The sequence below is a fragment of the Oncorhynchus tshawytscha genome, linkage group LG20, assembly GCF_018296145.1.
Source record: "Oncorhynchus tshawytscha isolate Ot180627B linkage group LG20, Otsh_v2.0, whole genome shotgun sequence".
Lineage (NCBI taxonomy): Eukaryota > Metazoa > Chordata > Actinopteri > Salmoniformes > Salmonidae > Oncorhynchus > Oncorhynchus tshawytscha.
In genome coordinates, this window is record NC_056448.1 from 45,924,616 (window position 1) to 45,952,289 (window position 27,674).

Consider the following 27,674-nt stretch of genomic DNA (forward strand, 5'->3'; position numbering starts at 1 on the left):
AGGTTAAATATAAAAATAAATCTGCATTTCACTTGGACCTCAATTTAGTCCTTTCATCAACATAGAAGTATAGGGTAGTGTCCACACGCAGTTTCTCACTCAACACATTTCAGTATGAATGACGACAGGGTAAAAGAGAACTTGAATCATATTTATTCCCTCTCTCTAGTCTATTGTACTGGACCTGTTTTCTACCGCTTCTGGGGTCGCTGTGGAGGCTGGCTGGGCGAAGGCTGCAACGGTTGCACTACTAGACGGTCTCCTGAGAGGTGTCGAAACACACAGGCTTACGGCGTTACTGCACCTGGCAACTGAAGGGAGAGAGAGAGATAAGATTAAAGTCAAAATCAGACATTTAAATTGATATACTTCCTTCTAAACCGATGCCTAAAACACATAGGGGAAAAATATATATATATTTTATAATCATTCTGAAAGCAAAACTTCAGTTATTATTTCAAGGCATTACCAACATGTATTATCTGCCAAGCTTGGGAGTGGCAACTTTAGTATTTGTTATTAAGAATAGTTTAGTAGACTAGTAGTAGTTGCCAAATATATATATAATATATATATATATATATTTCTAATTGGCTGCAGTAGCAATCAGTGAACACTAAGCGGCGCAGGATTATTATGCAAGTTGAACAAAATGTCAGTTGTGTAACTTTGAGTTGCATTAGCTAAATAAAACGTTTCATTGCCTCAATTTTAGCCTAAGTAGCTATTTTTTTTTTTCTCTCCACAGTTTCATTTAACTCCTGGAAGAGCTCAATAATATGACATAGAGCAGTTTGACAAAAGGTTTAGTAAAACATTAGTATGTGTGTGGTTTAGTCCTTCGAACCAACCAGCTAGAAGCAATACTTGCTAGTTTAGCTTTTGGCATATTATTGCGATTATAATTCAAACTGAAATATTTACGAGAATATAATGCTATAATATTGAGGCATCGGTGTGAAGTCCGGTCTCTCACGAAATACCTTATTCATAATCTGAAGGTTAAAAAGCCAATGCTAACTAGCTAGCGAGTGTGGTAAAAGGCTTGGTGGTGGGCAATATACACTAGCATTTGGCTATTAGCTAACTAGCCATCCAGCAAATACATGTCAAAGATAGTTAACTGTGTTCATGTTCTTGTGCTGCTGCTAACTTGCTAACTAACCAGCTATCTGTACAGCTAGCTCGCTAACATTAGCACAAAGTAGCTACCCATCCACTTACATTGAATGAGCCGAGTCGCCCTTCCCAATACAGACATCATGTCTCAACGGAGGATTTCTACACTTCTAGGAGTGATTTGGTCCAGTCGGCGGCTCCTATTTGTCTTTATAACAAATTGCGTGGTCGACCAGCTAAATTCCTCCCAGCCTCTAACACCCGAGGAGTGACACTGACAGAACGCACACTAACAGCACTTGTCACGTGTGTTTACAAGCCATGCCTGTGCTCTGATGTAGGAAGCTGTGCACTCCCCTAGTCTGGTAGGAAGCTGTGCACTCCCTAGTCTGGTAGGAAGCTGTGCACTCCCTAGTCTGGTAGGAAGCTGTGCACTCCCCTAGCCTGGTAGGAAGCTGTGCACTCCCCTAGCCTGGTAGGAAGCTGTGCACTCCCTAGCCTGGTAGGAAGCTGTGCACTCCCCTAGCCTGGTAGGAAGCTGTGCACTCCCCTAGCCTGGTAGGAAGCTGTGCACTCCCCTAGCCTGGTAGGAAGCTGTGCACTCCCCTAGCCTGGTAGGAAGCTGTGACTCCCTAGCCTGGTAGGAAGCTGTGCACTCCCTAGCCTGGTAGGAAGCTGTGCACTCCCCTAGCCTGGTAGGAAGCTGTGCACTCCCTAGCCTGGTAGGAAGCTGTGACTCCCCTAGCCTGGTCATCCAGGAAGTAGCCCATGGTGTCCCAGTAACTTTAGGTGCTGTTCTGTTCCATAAAACACATACACAGTGAGTTTTGGATATATATATATATATATATATATATTGTGTGTGTGTGTATCTGTACAATATATATATATGGAATATTTATTCAAAACTCACTGTGTGTGTGTTTTTGGTGGTTTTACATCTAGAGAAGGAAGTTACTCAAGAAAATATCTGCCAAATTCTAACCCTTGTTTTTGACTTTGTTTAACAGGATTATTGCAACAGCAGTGGACCAGTCATTTGCTACAATATACAAGAGATGAAACCGAATGCGTGTCTCCACAGAACATTCCAGATAGATATTGTAGCGTATGCAGTATACATTTATTGGCAGACAAATAGTATTAGCTAGACAGCACGAATTTCTTGTTTGAAAACACATTTCAAATCTTACATTTGCAGGGATTTGTTAGTGTAATTAATTGTTCTTGTCTTAGATCTCGAGCCTTGTATGTTGGCCTTTTGCAATGCAGTAAGATGGGCTTCATCCCAAACGGAGCTCTATTCTCTATATAGTGCACTACCTTTGGTCCTGGTAAAAAATAAGGGCCCTATACAGGGATAGTGCGCTGGTAAAAAAAATAGCACTATATAGGGAATAGATTGCCATTTGGGATGTACATCTTGGTCTCTTGAAGCGCAGTGTGATCCATCTCCAGCAGGGGGCAGGGTAGTTGGTAGTTTAGGGTCGACAGCGCTGGATAAAGCGGGGGTAGAGACACACGTCTCTGATGTGGTGTCTGTTCAGCAGCCAGGTTAGGAACCTCTCCAGGCCGAGCCCGTAGCCACCGTGGGGACAGGTACCATACTTCCTCTAGAAGACACAATGTTGACATTATTAAGGAAACACGCCATCAAAAATGTCTAACAGATTCTCTGTTCATAAAACAGTTAGTTCCAGGAAACACTAGGGTGTCTAACCTATGACCCCAGCAGCCATACTAAAATCGCAATGAAGCAAAGCCCCTTGTGTTTTATTGCTTAAATTAATAAGATCTACAGGTCTGATTTTCTCTTCCTGGCTGAGTACATACCTGGTCAGTGTACCAGTAGTAAGGGGTAGATGTACCCACCTGGTCAGTGTACCAGTAGTAAGGGGTAGATGTACCCACCTGGTCAGTGTACCGTATGTACCCACCTGGTCAGTACCAAGGGGTAGATGTACCCACCTGGTCAGTGTACCAGTAGTAAGGGGTAGATGTACCCACCTGGTCAGTGTACCAGTAGTAAGGGGTAGATGTACCCACCTGGTCAGTGTACCAGTCAGTACCAGTAGGGTAGTTGTACGTACCAGTAGTAAGGGGTAGTTGTACGTACCTGGTCAGTGTACCAGTAGTAAGGGGTAGATGTACGTACCTGGTCAGTGTACCAGTATTAGAGGGTTGGGTAGATGTACGTACCTGGTCAGTGTACCAGTAGTAAGGGGTTGGGTCAATGCCCTCCCTCTTGTATCCCTCCAGCAGTTCCTCAGCATCCCAGATCCTCATAGACCCTCCAACTATCTCTCCAACGTTAGGCATCAGCACATCCACCTGGGGAGAGGAACAGCAGGGACAACAATGAGGATGTCTTTCAGGGCCCATATTCAAAAAGCCTCTCAGAGAAGGAGTCCTGATCTAGAATCAGCTCCCCCCTGTCCATATTCTTATTCATTATTATCTAATAGGACAAAACTGATCTTGGATCAGAACCCAGAGACATGTTTGAATCAGGCCCTGGATAAGGTTCATGATGGCTTCTCTGAGATGTGGTTTTTCAGGTCATGGTTTCCATGAGAGTAAGATCTCTGCTGGTCAGGGACTCACCGACTCAGTGAGGCGTCGGTCCTCAGGACAGCGCTGCATGTAGAAGGACTTGATCTCAGCCGGGAAGCGGCACAGCAGGATGGTCTCACCGATGGCATCAGTCATCAGCCTCTCTGGGGCCTCTGGGATGTCCTGAAACCAAGGAGGGAGATGGTTTTATAACATCACAATAACAGGAGCTGGACGAAGAGAAGATCCACTGAACAATACACTGATGGAGTAGCTAAACACTGAGCGGACATTCCGTTTTTTTGAGCGGACATTCCGTCAGTTTCCTGGACACAGATTAAGTTATGGACTCAAAAGCTGGTTCCAACAGATTCTCCATTGAAAGTCATATGTAGTCCAGGACTTCGCTAAATCTGTCCTGGATACCAGCCCTAAATGTCTTCAAAACAACCACAGATCGACACGGTCCAAATATTATTTCTGAGGGAGATTAGGAGTGATTATAATTGACTGTGGTACTTGTCGACCATAAACCATTTATCAAATGTAATTTATTCAGTCAAATGTACCTCTCCAAACTCATAGTATGTCCCATCATCTTTTTTGATGTCATGCTCCTTCAGCCAGATGATGGCCTCAGAGTAGTTCATCCTCTTGAAGGGCCTCTTGGGGGGCTTGAAGTCCTGGGGAGGATGGAAAGGAAAAAGACAGGCCACATTAGCACTGTGCTATCCTCATGTTTAGCCTTTCACCACCATACCAGGATTCTAAAAGATCAATCTCAAAAAGGAAACATTATTTCAAGATAAACCTTTATAAGAATATATCCATCTCAGTGAACAAGACTACGAGAAAGAGATAAACACATACAGCTGGAGAGACAGACAGACATACAGCTAGAGACAGACAGACATACAGCTAGAGACAGAGAGAGAAAAAGGGGGGGAGAGAGAAAGAGAACTAATAGCTGCCAATAAAACATCAGACGTACAGGGTTGACTTGGTAGAGTAGAGAAGCAGCAGGAGACTTCAGGACTCTGTCCACCACATCACACACCAGATCCTCCAGTCTGCTCAGTAGGTCCTCATAGGTCATGAAGGGGCACTCTGCCTCTATGTGAGTGTACCTACAGAGGGAGGGCACATAGCGGTTAACATGGGTTATGTAGTTATACTAAGGGATCGGTGTGTTCCCCGCAAGACGGTTGAGCTAACGTAGGCTAATGTGATTAGCATGAGGTTGTAAGGAACAACAACAAAAAAATAATCTCAGGACATAGACATGTCTGATATGGACAGAAAGCTTAAATTCTTGTAAATCTAACTGCACTGTCCAATTTACAGTAGCTATTACAGTGAAATAATACCATGCTATTGTTTGAGGAGAGTGAACAATTATGAACTACTCACTCAGACAGGTGCCTGCGAGTGCGGGACTGCTCTGCACGGTAGGACTGAGCGATACAGAAGGTGTCTCCCAGAGCAGGGATGCAGGTCTCCAGGTAGAGCTGAGAGGACTGGGTCAGGAACGCCTCCTCCCCAAAGTAGTTCAGGTTGAACAGGGTGGAACCACCCTCCACCTGGGTCTGCACCAGAGTGGGTGGGGTGATCTTTGGGGGAACAAATACAAAAAAAATCAGATTTAGAAAAGAAGAAGTGTCGACATAAAAGGCTGAAAACATACAATTCAAGATTCAAAGCTTTTATCACTAACCACGTTTCCATCCACTTTGTGAATCAAGTCACATCACATTAAATAAAACACAACAGCTGTGATGGAAGCAGGTAGTTTCAGTACAATTTTATAAATCCAACAGATAATTTGTTAGTTCGACATGGTGAGATCTTTGTGTCTGTAAAATTTATTTTGTGAGAAATTGAAGTGGAAATGTCTTTATGCTGAAATACTGATATTAACCATTAAAACATAAACTTGAGTCACGCAATGATATGGTGTGTGGTCCTCCCACTATGACTCGGGGAAACCATGCAGTTTATTAGGCTACAGAATAAATCATTTAGAAACGTCACAGGGTGGTTGAAGTGCAGTGATCCTGATGCTCCTTTCCAATAAATATCGAGGGTCTTATTCTGGTGACATGACGATCGATGCATGACTGCCGTTTTGACAAATAAAACCATTCTCTCTCTTATCCATAATGTCATCATGTAGACTAGCCTTCCTGCACTGTATCTCCCAGCCGTTGTCTAGAGCTCCCCTGACAAAACCAGAGTAGGCCTGTGACAAAACCAGAGTAGGCCTGTGACAAAACCAGAGTAGGCCTGTGACAAGACCATCGGTAGAGATGGAAACTTTTGATTCTTATTCCGTACATGAAAAAGTACATTGTGTCATAACACACTGAATTACATCTGCAACAAGTCTGGTGGAAACACACCACTGGCATATTTTCTTTTATGTTAATTACAGAACATTAGCATGAATATCTGTGGCCAATTGGATGGAATCCTAGCTAATGATGTCATCAACAAATACAACAAGCAAAGATGGAGGTGATTAGGCTTTTTGATACAGTGGTGCTCCAATATATTGGCATCCTTGTCCTTTACAATGGAGTCCAATGGAGCAGAAAGGTCTTTCTATTCAAACCGGGTGAATTTTTACCCTGTAGGCACCTGCAACTTACCACAGATGAGATAAATGACACATTAAAATGAGAATCATTGCCTCCAACCAAATTACATTTTAATGTTGAATACTTTAGTCCAGGACATTTTTTTTCCCTTGAAGAGAGAAAAATCTTAATTTAATGTTTTTCTTGGTCCGGGGCAGTTAAATCTTGTAACTATCCATCCCGGATCCGGGAGAATTGTCATCAACTGACACTAAAGTAGCATAACACAACTGACAAAAAAATAATACTAGAAAATATTCATTCAATTTATTTTGGTGGTTTTATGCTTCAAAGAGCTCAATCAGAGGACATTTGTACAGTGAACCCACTCTTACCTACTGACTTTATTGTCCCCATGGGGAAATGTTGTTGCAGAGTCATGTACACATTTAAAGTGGCGTTTATAAATACAAAAACAAAATTGACAATACAACTTTCATAACAGTTATATATATATATATATATAAAAAGACTAGCTTGCTGGCCTTACGGAGTCGATAGGAACATTAGCCCGAGCTATTTAGGAGGGATATCACATCTGGCACAGATGATTGTCTAGTTGTGTTTTTCATGCTGAGGGGTCTATTTACAGTATTTTGTGAGCCTTATGGAGGGTCCTGACCTTAAAGAGCTCATCCAGGCCTGTCTGTTTGACTCCAAGTACCTTGCCTGCTGTGATAATAATCCTTCTCAACATATTGTTACCTCATAGTATCCACGGGCGAAGAAGTGATCCCTGAAGCACTGTGTGACAGTGGAGCGGACCCGGAGGATCTTGGACACGTTCTCCCCACGGATCATCATGTGTCTGTTGTTGAGCTGAACGTCAACATCAGACTCCTCATTCAGCAGGTTGTCAGCTCCTCCAGCCGGCGCCAGACCCACCAGCTCCCAGAAGTCACAGTGCAGCTCATGACCACCAGGGGCCTGGAGAAGGAGGAAGAGAGGACATCCTAGTCAGTCATAGCTCTAATAATAAAATAACAAACCATCTAAATTACAATTAAAAGGGACAGTTTTCCCAGAACCAGATTGGGCCTAGTCCTGGTCTAAAAAAAGAAGAAGGTTTGAGTGAAAATATGACCGTTTAATCTGGGTAATTAAAGTAAGTGAAGAATCTGTACCTGCTTTCCCTCAGGTACTTGCTTCACTGTCCCATACAGAGCCACTGTGCTTTCAGTGGACAGCACCAGGGCATTGTAGCACTGACACTATAATGGAGACAAAAACAAAACCAGTTTTACAAATAAGAACAAATAAAAGCATATTATTCCATTTTGTAATAAAAAATAAATTAACATTTAAGACAACAAAATATGCTTTTTTTTTACCAATTTATTGTTGAGAACACACTGCAGGAAACCAGTTCCATCCCTCAGCACAATGAACAGCAGGTTCTTTCCTAGCAAGAGAATGACAATGTGTTCAGTCAACTTACCGGGTAAAATAGAAAATAAAGAGAATAATAAATCCATTATGAGCCATGAAGCCCCCTCTCCTCTCATCCAGCTGCCCCCCCCCCCCCCCCAGGTAGTTTTTGGGGGAATTTCCATTGTTGGACATAAAAAGCTGGACAAAACACCCTGCATTTACAATCCTGAGACTATACTGTTAAAAAAAACAACCTGCATGTTATCAGCTAGTTACAGTGCTGACATTAGACACACATTAACCAACGTTCTACAACCCTCACCTTGTTTTCTCATTCGGTGCACCCAACCAAACACCTTCACTCTCTCCCCTCGGAGAGGCTCCAGCTGATAGATTTTGACCTGTTGGGAAAAGGTTGATTACATTTCAACACAATGGAAGATAAACATGTGATTCTTATTTCCAAACATGTATTTGTTTAAATCCCTTTAAAACAATACAAAAAACATAGTAAGATGAGTTAGACAGGATACTGACTAAAGAGAATATAGTGGATCTGACCGTTTTGGGCTCTGGAAGGCTGGGGTCATTCTCAATGGTGATTTTCTTAGCTTCTTCTAGGTTCTTCTCTCGTCTCTCAGAATCCTCTGCCTTTAAAATCAAAGTTGAAAATAACTTACATAAATAGCAGCTCACATGGGCTACTGCTGCCTGTGAATATTTTAACCGATAGCCACACCTGTTTATGGCCAAATACAACACTGTGTGAATAATTGTAATAGTGGCATCCCAAAAGGCATCCTATTCCCTACATAGAGCACTACTTTTGACCAGAAGTATAGGAAATAGGATTCCTATATAGGGAATAGAGTTCCATTTGGGATAAACATGCCCCAGACTATTTCCCCACACTGCCGCCTCTCCCACGTACCTCCTTTTTGTCTTTGGAGTCGCTCTTCATCTGCTCTCTAGCAAATAACTTGATCACATTTTTCATCTGCGTCTTGGAGATCACTGCCCAACGCTGGAGTAATAGGGGAGATGAAATCAGAACGGGGAGATGAAATCAGAACGGGGAGGGGGAGACGAAATCAGAACGGGGAGACGAAATCAGAACGGGGAGACGAAATCAGAACGGGGAGGTGAAATCAGAACGGGGAGATGAAATCAGAACGGGAGGTGAAATCAGAACGGGAGGTGAAATCAGAACGGGAGGTGAAATCAGAACGGGGAGGTGAAATCAGAACGGGGAGGTGAAATCAGAACGGGGAAACCAAATGAAAGTGAAACCAAACGACTTATTTTTCAAAATGCTTCTAACTATGTACCTCTCCTTCCTTCTGAGAGTCCACATAGATGGTTGGGAATGGCTCCTTTCCAGCAAATGTCAAAGCCTTTGAAATCAAATAGTTGTTGTTATAGCAATGCACTTAACTGTGTTTGATTCAAAGATACGTAGACACATCAGTTATGTTGGATGGAGTCATAATTAGACATGGTACACGACACGGATTCCTCTTACCCTCAATGAGGTCTTGAAAGGCTTCCTCTCTGTTCCGTCACCATCCCGGTCATTTCCTTCTTTGTCAGACACATACAACTCACCTGGAAGAAGTGGGAACACTCACCACCTGATTCTGAATGTATGTTATTTCAGCGAACTAATGCATGACAGTGATTATGCTAGCTAGGCAAGATGCTCGTTGGCTAGATAACAGGAGCGTGACAGACATTTTACCACATGTTTGGGTACAGGGGAAAAACTCAAACTAAAACAGAGCTCACACCGATGCGTAGTCATTTAGCTCGCTTGTTTTAGCTAACTAGACAGTCAAGATAAGCTTGAGCTATGCAATGATTTATATACATCACTTGTGCTATGAAAGCTAGCTAGCAACACCGGTCTGATGCAACACATCGCATGCTTTCAACATTGCTACAAGGGGCTGTAAATTAGCTAGACATGTTATCAACTTACCCACTGAGAGTTCGCCTGTGGTTTTCGTTACCTCCTCTGCCATACCCACGTACAAATTGTATCAAATGTGTATATTTTAACGGATTTACTAGCGAGCTAATAATAATACGAAAATGAATCGGCCCTCGTTGGGGTTTGTGCGCATGCGTACGGTGAATACAATTTCCGGATAGTTCGTGAATGGTGACTGGTTGCAGTAAATTTAACGTGGATTCGTTCCACCCTGAAATGACGAAAGTACCATTATGTTGTGGTTTATGGATGGAGAGATGTGGCTAGATATGATTCATGCTTATTTCATTATTAATTCAACCCATTGCATCATGTAAATAGCTCGCAAGTTAAGCATTTCACTGTACTGTTTAACACCCTGTGCATGTGACAATTACAAAAGGTAAACGTTGCTTCCATTTTTAATCAATACAAAATTAAATAACGCTTGAAATATTATAGAACCAATCTTTCAATGGAAAAATGCCTCCGTGGCTGTGAATAATAAATGAATCTCATCATTCATCCGGACTCGATGAATACAACAACACTGGATCACGTTGAAAAGTTCACATTTTAAGTATGGGTCTCGTTCATTTCCAAGTCTTCAGTCGTGTGATCAGTGGGCTGTGGTTCAACTTTACCCCTGTGCAGTTTCTCATACAACTGTATCACAAAAAGAAGAGTAGAGAAGATGCATCAGATCAAGTATGTATTTCATATTAGAGTTTTTGTAAACCACCAGAAATAAACTCAGAATTTCAGTCAAATACATGTTCCCCTTATCGAGCCAACTGTTATCATGAATAAAACATCAAACTGCATACATTAAGAATAAGTACTTACAGTGACCCAAATGGGTAAATGTAGTATTCCATACACTACAACAAGGCAAAATAAGAATGTTTCGATGTAGATGGTGCTTTCAAAGAGTGTGGAGTATGTCAGGGGCATTTCATCTTTGTACTGAAATTTTGAAAAAAGTCAACCAACGTTTTAATGCATTAGCAAGTGCTTACAGAGTTTTCATAAAGGTATCAGTTCAAAAGGCAGTCACACATCTGAGCCATCTTTTTTTGCAGGTGCATGGAAACAGTTGAAAAAGATGAGAAAAAAAACCCTGCATACTGCTCTGTCCTAGTATCACTGCTCTGGTTAGTATCACTGCTCTGGTTAGTATCACTGCTCTGTCCTAGTATCACTGCTCTGGTTAGTATCACTGCTCTGGTTAGTATCACTGCTCTGTCTAGTATCACTGCTCTGGTTAGTATCACTGTTCTGGTTAGTATCACTCCTCTGGTTAGTATCACTGTTCTGGTTAGCATCACTGCTCTGGTTAGTATCACTGCTCTGGTTAGTATCACTGCTCTGGTTAGTATCACTGCTCTGTCCTAGTATCACTGCTCTGGTTAGTATCACTGCTCTGTCCTAGTATCACTGCTCTGGTTAGTATCACTGTTCTGGTTAGTATCACTGCTCTGTCCTAGTATCACTGCTCTGGCTAGTATCACTGTTCTGGTTAGTATCACTATTCTGGTTAGTATCACTGTTCTGGTTAGTATCACTGCTAGTATCACTGTTCTGTCTAGTATCACTGCTCTGGTTAGTATCACTGCTCTGTCTAGTATCACTGCTCTGGTTAGTATCACTGCTCTGGTTAGTATCACTGCTAGTATCACTGTTCTGTCTAGTATCACTGTTCTGGTTAGTATCACTGTTCTGTCTAGTACCAATGCTCTGGTTAGTATCACTGTTCTGGTTAGTATCACTGTTCTGGCTAGTATCACTGCTCTGGTTAGTATCACTGCTCTGGTTAGTATCACTGCTCTGGTTAGTATCACTGTTCTGGCTAGTATCACTGCTCTGGTTAGTATCACTGCTCTGGTTAGTACCACTGCCCTTTATTATGTATCGACCTCAAGGCCTTAGTCAGAGCTTTTGTGAGTTTTGAAAAAATTATTAGCACCGTTATGCATACATAGCTCCACCCACATTCGTTCAATGTATCGAATGGGGTTGGAGTCGAGGGAAAATAAGTAAGTGTTACCAAATATAACAATGTTCATTTCATAATTATTCGAATAAAGTGTGTACATAAAACGTATTAAATACGTCTGTAAAACCACAATGAGGACATCGACCCATAAAGCAAGTTATTATAAATCATTGGGAACAGCGCAAGAAAAACGTCAAAGTAATCTGAAATGGTGGCATTAATTCATGTTGACATTTACAACATAACATACATAGGCATTTCATCATTAAGACCTTTTGGAAATAATGTCTGGAGGGTGAAAATCCCCAAACATTCCCTTTAACTCAGTATTATTAATATCACCTCCCCTGTCTGATATCGTAACTTTCTTTATGCCACAAAATCTAAAGGTAGAAATGTAATTTAATTTGGAATCGTTTCCTGTACGTGGGAGAAATATTCACACTTCATCATATTGTTGCACTGTGCGCGACCTCTGCATTTATAGCTACCATTCTGAAGAGGGCATGAAAGAGCCTGGCTCGTTTTCTTTTGTGTCTGGCAGTTGGCAAGGACCAATTTATTGCGTAAATTGCGACCACTTATACGTACAATAAATTGTGGATTCTTAAATTCAGCTGGCAAAGCTGGGTCCGATGATAAAACATACCAGGGTTTCTTGACAGCATCTCCCACTTTACGCGAGTTCAAAGTGTATGGGGTGGTGAACAAAGTCAAATCAACAATACAGCGTGTTCTTTAGCTTTAGTGGGTATTATTTTGTATGAGTTCATCTCGTGTTTTCCCTAATGCCAAATTAAGAGCTTCATTCACACATTGTGGAGAGTAGCCTCTTTTAGAAACCTAATTGCTCATCTCCGCTGCTTTTTCTAAATAATCCTCTGTGGAGTGGCATATACGGCTCAGTCTGAAAAACGGACTTCTTGGAAGTCCTCTTTTTAATGGCTCAGGATGGAAGCTGTCCCCCTGGAATAGAGTATTTCTGTTCGTTTCTATACACGTTATACAGACGTGTTTAATACTTTTTGTTCACACTTTATAAGAATATTAATGAAATGCACATGGTTATATTTCGTTAAACGTAAAGAGCAGTGATAGTAGCAAGAGCAGTGTGCAGGTTTCTTTTTTTTTTCTTTTCTTCATAAATGTATCAGTAAAATCTAGTGAACCTGGCTAAGTAAGCCGCTAATCAGAGTGAGGAAAGACTACAAATGAAGTGTGTATTGGGCCTAATTTGAAAAAGGGGGAAAAACTAAGTGTTTTCTAAGTGATGAAGCATTTTAAAATGGTGATGCCCCATACTCAATGACAATATAAGAAATCCCCACCAGAATCATGTTTTATATAGCTTAATTCATAACAAAGATGCCCTACAAATAACTTACATCACTGGCTTGCTTTCCTTTTACATTCGTTGCAGGATCCTTTTAAGGAAACAAGGGAATTTCAAAAACTCCTGTCTTTCTCCTTGCCACCTCTTCTTCAATTCTTGAACCCTTGAGTCTGTGAAACCAAAACCATGATGGATATTTGGTATGACACTGAACAACTTTTGAACAATGCAGGATGGTGACTGAAGGGCATGCTCATTAAAATTCTCCCTGTTGTTCATTGGTCATTCATTTCAATGTATGTGAAATATATACCCTGAAAATGAGACTCTATTTAACCCTATCATGACCTCAAAAAGTCTCAAGGTCAGACCAAATTAGTAAGGGCCTTTGATGGTCAAAATACATAGCTATCAGTGGAGGGTGGTGGGAGGTGCTATAGGAGGACAGGCTCATTAATGGTTGGAATGGAATGGTATCAAATAGATCAAACACATGGAAACCAATTGCTTGACTCCGTTCTATTGATTCCATTCCAGCTATTCCTATTGTTCCTCCCACCATCCTCCACTAATAGTTAACTAGCCAGAGTCAAAAGTCAACTTACCACCTGAGTCTTTGGAGTCGGTTGTTTTCGGAGGATCTGTTAGAATAGAATTAGAATGCTTTGACATGGAAAGCTAATGTTAGCTTTGTCTTTGCAAAGACCCAAACATAGAAACAAAGATTCACCTCAACTAACACTATTTCACACGTCAAATAAACTTGTTGACCAATCAGGAACTGAATATGACTGCGCTTCATCATTTTTTAAAATGTAGTTAAAAACGTAAATATTTGTGCAAAAATAAACACTTGTCTCTCAAAGACATCATTACAGTTTTTTTTTTTTTTTTTTTTTTTTTTTAAATTACAGAAAGTTAGCTAGTTGGCTATGTCTACTTACCCATTGCTCTCAAATTCACGAAAACATTTGTTAAAAATACAATTGAAATGAGTATTTTAGACACCTTCATCTTGGACAGTTATCAAAAGCCACTGTAGAGATGTGTTGTTGCAGCTTAGCTTTTAAGCTAACTAGGTTAACTGGCTATGCTATGCTATGGGAAGAAATACAGTTGCTCAGCTGGCTGTGTTGACTGAGAGACTAGGAAATAACAAAAAATATTTAAAAAAAACAACAAAAATAATATCAAATAAATAACAAAAATGTAAATTAAAAATCCATTAATCCGTTCATTTTTAAATGACAAGGCTCGTGTGGGACATTCTATCTGAATGTTTTCTCTAAAATGTTGTGTCGATATTCAATGTGTTTCTGGGTCAGATGGAATGTAAAATATGTCATCGTTAAACTGCCCTTTAAGGTTTTTAAACCAGACCTTGGATCAGTACTTATTTGAGCTGTGGAGTCAAGTTGACCACACCCTGCTTGGTTTTCATTGGTTACTGGCCAACTTTCGTCAAGGAACTCAGGAAAGTGTTTTGATTCGAGAGAGGAGTTGAGTTTTGGACAGTGTCTATACAGTGTGACACTGTTTTCTATATAATCGGACGTAAATAAAATACTATATTTACAGTTGTATTCTGTAAAAATGGTCGGGGTAAAAGTAATCGGGAATGATTCAGAATTTCAACCTGAGTTAACAGCCGCCGGTTCCAGACTTGCCGTAGTGAAGTTCACAATGGCAGGGTAAGGTTCAAAATATATTCCCAGGCCTTGGCTAGCATGCTAGACCGGATCTAAACAGAAGTGGGTGATTCAATTTCATTGGCAAATGTATAATTACCTAGTAGGTCAACTGGTTTCGGGTTTTCGTAGTGTATCGGGAATACTTTCAAAGAAGCTACTTAAAAAGCGTGATAAAATAACTCAGGAGAACACCACGCTGTTAGCTACGCCAACGTTGGCTAACTAGCTAACGGTGGTTAGCTTTAGCCAGCTATGACTTAGCAATATCAGACAGGCTAAGATAGCATGTTAAGCTAACTCCACAGAGTAGCTGCGGTACTTGGCAACCCAGTAGTCTGACAATTACTTAGCAATAGTGTGAAATGTTTTCTGTATAATTTGTGGTACAACAATGCTAGTTATCTGATGGTTTTGATAGGCATCTACAATGAATTTGCCAGTGAAAGGGGGACATGCATCTTTTAACTAGCGGGGTGTATTCATTCCGCCAAAACAGTTGCAAACTGAAACGATAGTTTATATTGGACAAATTCAGGGGTGTATTCATTCACGCACATTCTGTGAAAAAAAAATCCTCTGTTCCAAAACGTGCAACAGACACCGTTTACTCCAAACGGGAAAACGCAAAAAAACAAGAGTTTCTATTGGACAAAATCATGTAGGCCCCTCCACGTATTGTTCTGTTTGTTTCCGGTAAACAGAACAAAACGTAATGAATACACCCCAGGTAGGCACGTTTTGTTTGTTTCCAAAAAAAGCCTGAAGGAATACACCCCAGGGGTGAAGAACACGTACCTAGCTACTATTTTAGCTTTAGTTAATTCATGTGTATGGCTTACAACTTTTTAGTTCTAGTTTTGTTCATAAACAGCCCGTTTTGATGATCGCTAACGTCAAAAATAACAACAACAACCGTAGTCGCGACAATACCAGCTTCCTAATAAACTCCTTCTCTCCCCAGGTGTCGACCCTGTGTCAGAATATCCCCTGCTTTCAACATGTTGAGTAACAAGTACCCACACGTGGTTTTCCTTGAAGTCGATGTACACGTCTGTCAGGTGAGGTTCTTTCTGCGTAAAGAGTTTTAATAATACATCCTACTGTATCGTAATCGAAACACCAGGTACTCCATTATGTTGTTGTTGTCATAGGAGACGCTGTAAACAAAACAAACAAAACATTTATAGCCTCAAACATGTCAACATCCTCATGTCATTCGTTGAGCAATACAGATGACGAAATCTAGTGTGTGTGGTGTTAGGCATGTGACTTCAATGTCAATCTCCCCCTTTTTCCCCCCTCTCTCAGGCAACGGCTGCCGCCAACAACATCTCTGCCACGCCGACGTTTTTGTTTTTCCGTAACAAAGTGCGCGTCGACCTGTATCAGGGTGCAGATGCCTCAGGACTAGAGGAGAAGATCAAGCAGCATGTAGAAAACGACCCTGGAAGCAACGAGGACTCGGACATTCCCAAGGGATATGTGAGTATATGATGAATTGGTATCACTCAGACATTCCCAAGGGATATGTGAGTATATGATGAATTGGTATTACTCAGACATTCCCAAGGGATATGTGAGTATATGATGAATTGGTATCACTCAGACATTCCCAAGGGATATGTGAGTATATGATGAATTGGTATCACTCAGACATTCCCAAGGGATATGTGAGTATATGATGAATTGGTATTACTCAGACATTCCCAAGGGATATGTGAGTATATGATGAATTGGTATCACTCAGACATTCCCAAGGGATATGTGAGTATATGATGAATTGGTATTACTCAGACATTTTTTTGTCTATTTTAAACTTCTGTGAATGACTGAAGCAAGGGGTCAAAGTTGTCAGTCACTGCAACAGATTTCTGTCTTATGCATTCTGGAGAGATTTGTTTTTGAGTTCAGAGTAGCAATTCACATCTCCAGGGGGTCTGACTGGTTTGGAGATGGCATAGCCTTATACATATATTTCCAAATTAATAAATATATTCAAATCAAATAAAACTTTATTAGTCACATGCGCCGAATACAACAAGTGTAGAACCTTACTGTGAAATGCTTTACTTACAAGCCCTTAACCAACAGTGCAGTTCAAGAAGAGTTACGAAAATATTTACCAAATAAACTAGAAAATAATGGCAAAGTATACTGAACAAAAATATAAATGCAACAATTTATTAATGCAGCAATAATTTCACCGAGTTACAGTTCGTATAAGGAACTCAATTAATTGAAATAAATTCATTAGGCCATAATCTATGGATTTCACATGACTGGGCTGTGGTGGAGCCATGGGTGGGACTGGGAGGGCATAGACCCACCCACTTGGGAGCCAGGCCCGCCCTCTGGGTAGCCTGGACCAGCCAATCAGAATGAGTTTTTCCCCAGAAAAGGGCTTTATTACAGACAGAAATACTCCTCAGTTTCATCAGCTGTCCAGGTGGCTGGTCTCAGACGATCAGGTGAAGAAGCTGGATGTGGAGGTCCCGGGCTGGCATGGTTACACATGGTCTGCGGTTGTGACATACTGCGGTTGTGACGGACTGGTTGGACATACTGCCATGTTCTCTAAAACAACGTTGGAGGTTTAAGGTAGAGAAATTAACATTCAGTTATCTGGCAACAGCTCATTCATATAGTCAGCATGCCAATTGCACTCTTCCTCAACTTGAGACATCTGTGGCATTGTGTGACAAAACTGCACATTTAGTGGCCTTCTTCCCAGCACAAGGTGCACCTGTGTAATAATCATGCTGTTTTAATCAGCTTCTTGATATCCCACACCTGTCAGGTGGATGGATTACTTGCAAGTGCTACTATTTTTGTAATGTTATTAAAACAAAATCAGACAACCTCGTAGTAGAATAGTTAATTTATTTACCTAGTTGGCTTGTTGTTGTGTTCAATGCAAGGTAAATCATATACTCTTAAATATTCCTCTCCATGCACATTCAATTTGTGAGGCCCATAGCGTGGGAGACATGTGTTCTCACCAGCAGTCAATGCACAACAATTCTTAATGCAATTATGGGAAAAACTCTTTTGAAATCAGTTTTGGTTTGTTAAAAAAACAAAGAGGGGGGCATCCCAGTTTTCCATTTCTACAACGTTTATTTCTCTACTGCTTCAATTCTGGGATCATCTTACACAAATACAATGACAACCAGAGTTTCAAGAATGGCTTAGGGGCAACATTGATGGTCATTTGTGCACTAAAGGCTCTTTTTGGTGAACGGCAGGAACCCGAATCACGTCTTTGAAAGAGCCGTTCATTTGGCTCCCTGATCCGCATTCTGTTACTACTGCTTTATGTGCTCCAGACAGAGATGATCTGTAGATATATTACAAAAAAACATTCTCTGAAGATGGTAATTCCTGTGAAGGAACAATATGGTATTTCTTTCTGTGCGTTTTAAAATTGAAAAAACATTTTTGCAGGCCATCTAATCATTTGGTTAGATAAAAATGTGTTTGAACTTGTGTTTCGTGATCTGATGCCTTAGGTTAACGTTTTAGGCTTTAAAGCTGAAATATGTGTACCCTTTTTTGGGGGGTTGACCGACCAAATTCACATAGAAATGTGTGTTTTATAGATCTGTCATTCTCATTGAAAGCAAGTCTAAGAAGCTTGTCGGTTGCGTTCTGTGAGCTTCTGTGGCCTACTACTTCGTGGCTTTTTAAAATATTTTTTATTTATTTCACCTTTATTTAACCCGGTAGACCAGATCACCTTTATTTAACCAGGTAGACCAGATCACTTTTTATTTAACCAGGTAGACCAGATCACTTTTTATTTAACCAGGTAGACCAGATCACTTTTATTTAACCAGGTAGACCAGATCACTTTTATTTAACCAGGTAGACCAGATCACCTTTATTTAACCAGGTAGACCAGATCACTTTTATTTAACCCGGTAGACCAGATCACTTTTTATTTAACCAGGTAGACCAGATCACTTTTATTTAACCAGGTAGACCAGATCACCTTTATTTAACCAGGTAGACCAGATCACTTTTATTTAACCAGGTAGACCAGATCACTTTTTATTGAACCAGGTAGACCAGATCACTTTTTATTTAACCAGGTAGACCAGATCACCTTTATTTAACCAGGTAGACCAGATCACTTGTATTTGTATTTAACCAGGTAGACCAGATCACCTTTATTTAACCAGGTAGACCAGATCACTTTTTATTGAACCAGGTAGACCAGATCACTTTTTATTGAACCAGGTAGACCAGATCACTTTTTATTTAACCAGGTAGACCAGATCACTTTTTATTTAACCAGGTAGACCAGATCACTTTTTATTTAACCAGGTAGGCAAGTTGAGAACAAGTTCTCATTTACAACTGCGACCTCTGGTCAAGAATAAAGCAAAGCAGTTCGAACACATACAACAACACAGGTTTATACATTTAAAAAACATACAGTCAATAACACAATAAGATGTTTCAACTTCACAATAACAGCACTTACAGTTGACCGGGGGGCAGCTCTAGCAGGGCAGACATTTGACGAACTGGCTTTAGAACGGGAAGCATAGGAATAGTGCATATATAACATATATACATACCGCTTCTTAGACTTGCTTTCAATGAGAGTGACAGATCTATAACTCACGTTTCTATGTGAATTTGGTCAGGATCCCACAACAAAACGACACATATTGCAGCTTGACTAACAGTCGGGATGCTGTGTCCAATAGGGTGAATGCAGATGGACAAACGCCAATGCTTCAGCCCATGTACATTTTATGGCCACTATGCTTCATCAGTTGGGCTACAGGTAATAATGCTAATTGCTAATAGCACATCTAATCATATAAGACCATAGGCTACATGATCCAATATTTTAAGAAAATTATTGTAACATTTTTTTTTTTTTAACCAGTATGTTTTTGGGCTCACTTTTTTTCTCAATTCGTTTTTAGAGTAGAATGTACTTTTTAAAAAGTCACCAGAACTGAGCTTTTCAGTCCTTTCTACAATGAAATTGTCCCATCGAGGACCAGGGGCAGATTTTTTACCTTGTCAGCTTGGGGATTTCATCCAGCAACCTTTCGGTTACTAGTCCAACAAATTCAAGAAAGCGTACAGTATTAAATAGAGCCCTTATTGCATGGAACTTCCTTCCATCTCATATTGCTCAAATAAACAGCAAACTTGGTTTGAAAAAACAGATAAAAGAACACCTCTCCCCCATGTGACCTAGATAGTTTGTGTGTAAACATTGGTATGTAGGCTACGTGTGCCTTTAAAAAAACAATGTATGTCATTCTGTCTTTGAGCTGTTGTTGTCTATTGATGTTCTGTATAATGTCATTCTGTATTATGTTTTGTGTGGAACCCAGGAAGACTAGTGCAACAGCCAATGGGGATCCTAATGAAATACCAACAGCCAATGGGGATCCTAATAACATACCAACAGCCAATGGGGATCCTAATAACATACCAACAGCCAATGGGGATCCTAATAACATACCAACAGCCAATGGGGATCCTAATAACATACCAACAGCCAATGGGGATCCTAATAACATACCAACAGCCAATGGGGATCCTAATAACATACCAACAGCCAATGGGGATCCTAATAACATACCAACAGCCAATGGGGATCCTAATAACATACCAACAGCCAATGGGGATCCTAATGAAATACCAACAGCCAATGGGGATCCTAATAACATACCAACAGCCAATGGGGATCCTAATAACATACCAACAGCCAATGGGGATCCTAATAACATACCAACAGCCAATGGGGATCCTAATAACATACCAACAGCCAATGGGGATCCTAATAACATACCAACAGCCAATGGGGATCCTAATAACATACCAACAGCCAATGGGGATCCTAATGAAATACCAACAGCCAATGGGGATCCTAATGAAATACCAACAGCCAATGGGGATCCTAATAACATACCAACAGCCAATGGGGATCCTAATAACATACCAACAGCCAATGGGGATCCTAATAACATACCAACAGCCAATGGGGATCCTAATAACATACCAACAGCCAATGGGGATCCTAATAACATACCAACAGCCAATGGGGATCCTAATAACATACCAACAGCCAATGGGGATCCTAATAACATACCAACAGCCAATGGGGATCCTAATAACATACCAACAGCCAATGGGGATCCTAATAACATACCAACAGCCAATGGGGATCCTAATAACATACCAACAGCCAATGGGGATCCTAATAACATACCAAATTGAGACATGGATTGTGTATATGTGCCATTCAGAGGGTGAATGGACAAGATAAAATATTTAAGTGCCCTTTGAACAGGGTTTGGTAGTAGGCTCCCAGGCGCACCGGTTTGTGTCAAGAACTGCAACGCTGCTGGGTTTTTCACTCTCAACAGTTTCCCGTCTGTATCAAGAATGGTCCACCACCCAAAGGACATCCAGCCAACTTGACACAACTGTGGGAAGCATTGGAGTCAACATGGGCCAATATCCCTGTGGAACGCTTTCGACACCTTGTAGAGTCCATGCCCAGAATTAATCTGTTCTGAGGGGAGGGGGGGAGGGGTTGAACTCAATATCAGGAAGGTGTTCCTAATGCTTACTATACTCAGTGTATAAGGGGGCAATTCCACGGAAAAATAATGATGCTGAGACTCCGAATGTTCATATAATAAGTTACAATTTATTCACTTAGCAAACGCTCTTATCGATAGCGACTCACAGAAGAAATTAGGTTTCAGTGTCTGAACATCGACAGACTATTCACCCAGTCGGCTTGGTGATTAGTTTCGGCATCAGTCTGTTTCCAGTGGAATTGCCCCATAACATAGCGGGTTCCTTTCCCCGTTCTCCCGAGGCGGGACGCCAAACTCAGAAGCTTCTGGACCGTAACATAGCGTACTGCAGAAGTTCCGTGAAAACGACTGACCAAGCCGAGCCAATTCTGGGTCCAGTATGGCAGTACTTTGGGACAGGCCTCGGGACAGGCCTCTGACTAGCTCTGACTTTGCTGATAGTTACTTTATTGAGGAAACGTGTCGTTTCTATTAGGGCTGGGATTATATCAGTATCGCTGTACAAAACAGATTTATTTTCTTTAGGAGAATACCGTGTTGGAAACAAACGTCACTATGTTGTCAGAGAGAGTCATATTTATTTATTTATTTATCCAAGCTATAGCACAATATTTTACATACAGCAGGTTTTTTAAAGGACTAAAGAGTTTGGTCTGTTTCGTGTTTTCATTTTTTTGCCAGTAAAAAAAAAAAAGACATTGAGATTCTGGTATGGTCCCGATCCTAATCACTATGACTTAGACGTGTGGTTGTCCCACCTAGCTATCTTTTTAAGATGAATTCTCTTAAAAAACCGCTCTGTCGCTCTGGATAAGAACATCTGCTAAATGACTAAAATCTAAACATCTCAGAAGAGACAGAAGCAGAGCTAACTGTCCACTACAAAAGGATACTCCGTTTCTCTAAAGCAAAGTCAACATTGCAGGTGGTGCTGCTGCACGCTGTGAAGCTGCTCTGGTGTTTGTAATGCGGCCTTAACATGGCCTTGTAATGCGGCCTTAACATGGCCTTGTAATGCGGACTTAACATGGCCTTGTAATGCGGCCTTAACATGGCCTTGTAATGCGGCCTTAACATGGCCTTGTAATGCGGCCTTAACATGGCCTTGTAATGCGGCCTTAACATGGCCTTGTAATGCGGCCTTAACATGGCCTTGTAATGTGGACTTAACATGGCCTTGTAATGCGGCCTTAACATGGCCTTGTAATGCGGCCTTAACATGGCCTTGTAATGCGGCCTTAACATGGCCTTGTAATGCGGCCTTAACATGGCCTTGTAATGTGGACTTAACATGGCCTTGTAATGCGGCCTTAACATGGCCTTGTAATGCGGCCTTAACATGGCCTTGTAATGTGGACTTAACATGGCCTTGTAATGCGGCCTTAACATGGCCTTGTAATGTGGACTTAACATGGCCTTGTAATGCGGCCTTAACATGGCCTTGTAATGCGGCCTTAACATGGCCTTGTAATGCGGCCTTAACATGGCCTTGTAATGCGGCCTTAACATGGCCTTGTAATGCGGCCTTAACATGGCCTTGTAATGTGGACTTAACATGGCCTTGTAATGCGGCCTTAACATGGCCTTGTAATGCGGCCTTAACATGGCCTTGTAATGCGGACTTAACACGGGCTTGCCTTGTCTGAATAATTTTGATTCTGTGTGTTCAGATGGACCTGATGCCGTTTGTGAACAAAGCTGGCTGCGAGTGCCTAAACGAGAGCGACGAGAGCGGCTTTGAAAACTGCTTAGTCAAGGACACCACCTACCTGGAGTCCGACTGCGATGAGCAGGTGAGTCTGAGGATAGATCGCCATCAGCGTCTCCTTCGTTAGTTCAGAGCGGTCTGAATGTGCTGAAGTTGTTCACCTCAGTGTGGCTACTTTCTAGTAGACTTTACAGGTGAGAACTTGCATCTGTTGTCCCTTTTCTATATTTACAAGGATAAAAATATCACTCACCTGGTGAAAAACAATGTCTTGTCTGTTGGGTTACTTTTTCATATGTATGCTTCTCCTGGCTGGGGTTACCTTCTGTTACCTCAGGCCAACCTGCAGGCTAAACAGTCTTCCTGACTGGGGTTACCTCAGGCCAACCTGCAGGCTAAACCGTCTTCCTGACTGGTGTTACCTCAGGCCAACCTGCAGGCTAAACCGTCTTCCTGACTGGTGTTACCTCAGGCCAACCTGCAGGCTAAACCGTCTTCCTGACTGGGGTTACCTTCTGTTACCTCAGGCCAACCTGCAGGCTAAACCATCTTCCTGACTGGGGTTACCTTTTGTTACCTCAGGCCAACCTGCAGGCTAAACTGTCTTCCTGACTGGGGTTACCTCAGGCCAACCTGCAGGCTAAACTGTCTTCCTGACAGGTGTTACCTCAGGCCAACCTGCAGGCTAAACTGTCTTCCTGACAGGTGTTACCTCAGGCCAACCTGCAGGCTAAACTGTCTTCCTGACTGGTGTTACCTCAGGCCAACCTGCAGGCTAAACCGTCTTCCTGACAGGTGTTACCTCAGGCCAACCTGCAGGCTAAACCGTCTTAGTAGATTTAGGTGTCAGTGTGTAGTTTACACTCCTCAGTTAACCCATATTTTCATCCCCTTCAGCTCCTTGTTACGATGGCCTTTAACCAACCTGTCAAGCTGTACTCCATGAAGCTGCAGACCTCTGACTTCGGTGAGTCCTTCCTCTCCCCGGGTGTTTCATAAATGTTTCTCCGTTTCCCTAGTGAAACACCCGTACTAGTCTAATTTTATTCAGGAAAAGCCTTTGAAATATCATCCTTTGCCCATTTGAGTAGACGTTGGCGTTTTACTGGAGCGATCACGGTCATGCGTTGTGTTGAGTTTCCCCATGCCAGCTTGGGTTGCCTTTGTTGTCTCATACGTCCCATTTGTCCCTCCCAACAGCCCAGGCACCAAAGTGTGTGAAGATCTTCATTAACCTTCCTCGCTCCATGGACTTTGACGATGCTGAGCGGAGCGAGGCCACCCAGACCCTGGACCTGGCCGAGGAGGACTTCAAGGACGACGGGTTGATTCCGCTGAGATATGTCAAGTTCCAGAACGTTCAGAGCGTCACCGTAAGTAGCAACTGTTTTGGAAGGTGTTACTTTGTGATGTGCTTCTAAACGATGGGAAAAGGTCGATATGCGCTGTTCGTTCATAAAGAGAACTGACGACTTCGATATCATTTATTGTTATGTTGTCTCCAGTGTAACTAATATATACATATACCACTCTGGTGGAGGAGTCTCTCTCTCTCTCTCATTTATATATATATACACACTGCTCAAAAAAATAAAGGGAACACTAAAATAACATCCTAGATCTTTATTTTTTTGAGCAGTGTGTATTCTACTTTCTCACTTGAAAAAGAGATGTACGTTCTCTTCTTAAATAACAGATGAATAATTTTTTTTAAAATATATATATATATATATATGGTTTAAGCCTTTCAGGAAACTCCTTTTAACTCTGTTTTTGATGGAGGAGAGGGAGGAAGCCCCATTTAACTATTGAGATGTTGCCCAGGTGTAATTAGTTATGTAAATATAGGACAATGCTGCCATCTAGTGGCAAAACGTGGTACTCCCCTGTTCAACTGCAGTTTATTACGCTCTAGCTGTGATATAAAGAATCTCTCTTATTGCATATAGTGAGTTTCAATACTTCTTGATTTGCAATTTAGGTTCCAACCAAACCTGCGTGAATTGAAATCCTTTAGTTTCTACTGGTTGTGTCCCCTTGTAATGATATAATCTGTGGTTCTTCCGTTTTGTTCTAACAGATGTTTGTGAAGAACAATCAAGGGGATGAAGAGACGACTAAAATAAATTACCTTACTTTTATTGGGACCCCTGTACAAGCAACAAACATGAATGACTTCAAAAGGGTAAGATCTGGCATTTCTACCAACAGAGTATCGGAGTATTCCACGTTAGATGGAACCTGTCTACTACAGTATGTTCACAACGTCCTTGTCGAGATTGAATGAGATCTGCAATGATATATATAAAATGCAAATACTGTGACTATAACCACATAGTTTTTCTGAGAGTAAAGTCATTCTGTATAAATAAAAATCACGATGGCTGTGATGAAAATGGGTAGTTTCGGTACAATTTGATAAATGCTGACAGATCATTTGTTCATTCGACGTGGTGGATGTTTTTGTGTCTGTAAAAATGAATTATGCGAGAAATGGTGGTGAAATACCTTTTTTTTAATGTGAAAATATTCATACAATTAACCATCATATCGAAGTAAACGTTGAGTCACGCAATGATATGGCGTGTGGTCCTCCCACTACGACTGGGAAACCATGCAGTTTATTAGGCTACAGAATAAATCATTTAGAAACGTCACAGGGTGGTGAAAGTGCAGTGATCCTGATGCTCCTTTCCAATAAATATTGAGGGTCTTATTCTGGTGACATGACGATCGATGCATGACTGCCGTTTTGACAAATAAAACCATTCTCTCTCTTATCCATAATGTCATCATGTAGACTAGCGTTCCTGCACTGTATCTACCAGCCGTTGTCTAGAGCTCCCCTGACAAAACCAGAGTAGGCCCGTGTCAATACCAGAGTAGGCCTGTGTCAATACCAGAGTAGGCCCGTGTCAATACCAGAGTAGGCCCGTGTCAAGACCAGAGTAGGCCCGTGTCAAGACCAGAGTAGGCCCGTGTCAAGACCAGAGTAGGCCCGTGTCAAGACCAGAGTAGGCCCGTGTCAAGACCAGAGTAGGCCCGTGTCAAGACCAGAGTAGGCCCGTGTCAAGACCAGTAGGCGCATTTGCTATTTAACGTTACAGTTTTATTTGCTTATTCATTGTTATTCGGTACGTGTGAACTTCAGCGAAAAGTTCATTTTGTCGATGTCAATGATATGGCGTGTGGTCCTCCCACTACGACTTGGGGAAACTCATTTTGTCGGCACTTCCTCATCGCACACGGCTTTTATTCTGCAACACGTCTGTTTGTTGGAAACACACTGGTGGGAATTTAAATATATATATTTATATGAAAATCTCTAGAACAATTAGATGGAAACGTATAGTTTTAATTGTTTGCATTTTTCTTCTTTTTTTCTCCACACGGTTTGTGTTTTTTTTTACCAGGTTGTGGGCAAGAAAGGAGAGAGTCACTGAGACGGCGGAGAGGAGAGGAGAGGAGAAGAATGGCCATATTGCTGTGGTGATCGCTGTCTGTCTGCCAAGGCTGCTGGATGGGTCCGGCTCAGAGTCAGCTCTACTGTAATACAGCACTGACCAACAACCATGTGTCCCAAATGGCAACATATTCCCTTTCATAGTGCACTGCTTTTGGACCCTTTTTTATAGTACAATACTTGTTTTTGGACCTGGTATCCCATCCTGAAGTTAGGGCTTTGATTCGGGATCCAAAGACATGTCTGAGATCGAAAGTAGTGCACTATGTAGGGAATAGGGTTCTATAGGGTCCTGGTCTAAAGTAGTGTACTATATAGGGAATAGGGTTCTATAGGGTCCTGGTCTAAAGTAGTGCACTATATAGGGAATAGGGTTCTATAGGGCTCTGGTCTAAAGTAGTGCACTATATAGGGAATAGGGTTCTATAGGGTCCTGGTCTAAAGTAGTGCACTATATAGGGAATAGGGTTCTATAGGGTCCTGGTCTAAAGTAGTGCACTATATAGGGAATAGGGTTCTATAGGGCTCTGGTCTAAAGTAGTGCACTATATAGGGAATAGGGTTCTATAGGGTCCTGGTCTAAAGTAGTGCACTATATAGGAATAGGGTTCTATAGGGTCCTGGTCTAAAGTAGTGCACTATATAGGAATAGGGTTCTATAGGGCTCTGGTCTAAAGTAGTGCACTATATAGGGAATAGGGTTCTATAGGGTCCTGGTCTAAAGTAGTGCACTATATAAGGAATAGGGTTCTATAGGGTCCTGGTCTAAAGTAGTGCACTATATAGGGAATAGGGTTCTATAGGGTCCTGGTCTAAAGTAGTGCACTATATAAGGAATAGGGTTCTATAGGGTCCTGGTCTAAAGTAGTGCACTATATAAGGAATAGGGTTCTATAGGGTCCTGGTCTAAAGTAGTGCACTATGTAGGGAATAGGGTTCTATAGGGTCCTGGTCTAAAGTAGTGCACTATATAAGGAATAGGGTTCTATAGGGTCCTGGTCTAAAGTAGTGCACTATGTAGGGAATAGGGTTCTATAGGGTCCTGGTCTAAAGTAGTGCACTATATAAGGAATAGGGTTCTATAGGGTCCTGGTCTAAAGTAGTGCACTATATAGGGAATAGGGGGCCGTCTTGGATGTGAAGTCTATGAGCTGTCGTCCTTGTCTGCCAGTGGAATCACCAAGATGAGGCATCTCAAACAATTCATTCAAGCATTTTTATTGTGATTCAGACAAACACTGTAAATAAAAACACAAG

The 27,674-nt window shown here is 41.5% G+C and overlaps 3 protein-coding genes across 3 annotated transcripts in view; 1 reads left to right on the forward strand and 2 right to left on the reverse strand.

Moving 5' to 3' along the window:
• fech (ferrochelatase) overlaps positions 1-1,458 on the reverse strand; it is a 38,337-nt gene extending 36,879 nt beyond the window's left edge. Inside the window, exons 1-2 of the mRNA XM_042302734.1 lie at positions 1,225-1,458; positions 185-311 (exon numbers count right to left, since the gene is read on the reverse strand). The gene's annotated coding sequence lies outside the window, so the exon portion shown is untranslated. The remainder of the gene's footprint in view (positions 1-184; positions 312-1,224) is intronic.
• Positions 1,459-2,216: 758 nt separating this feature from the next.
• Positions 2,217-9,823, reverse strand: LOC112257317 (asparagine--tRNA ligase, cytoplasmic-like). The gene is made up of 15 exons (XM_042302735.1): positions 9,658-9,823; positions 9,202-9,284; positions 9,008-9,073; positions 8,611-8,703; positions 8,241-8,330; positions 8,002-8,080; positions 7,640-7,710; positions 7,433-7,519; positions 7,014-7,235; positions 5,083-5,282; positions 4,664-4,799; positions 4,242-4,355; positions 3,724-3,855; positions 3,319-3,450; positions 2,217-2,732 (listed from the first exon to the last, which is right to left on the reverse strand). Exons 1-15 carry the CDS (start codon positions 9,698-9,700, stop codon positions 2,601-2,603), a joined length of 1,680 nt encoding a protein of 559 aa, XP_042158669.1. The 5' UTR covers positions 9,701-9,823; the 3' UTR covers positions 2,217-2,600.
• Positions 9,824-14,437: 4,614 nt separating this feature from the next.
• On the forward strand, positions 14,438-26,762 carry LOC121840216 (thioredoxin-like protein 1). Its single transcript, XM_042302736.1, has 8 exons — positions 14,438-14,668; positions 15,630-15,726; positions 15,977-16,150; positions 22,917-23,039; positions 23,852-23,921; positions 24,155-24,327; positions 25,035-25,139; positions 26,368-26,762. The coding sequence occupies exons 1-8, from the start codon at positions 14,571-14,573 to the stop codon at positions 26,395-26,397; spliced, it is 870 nt and encodes a 289-aa protein (XP_042158670.1). The 5' UTR covers positions 14,438-14,570; the 3' UTR covers positions 26,398-26,762.
• Positions 26,763-27,674: the final 912 nt, after the last annotated feature.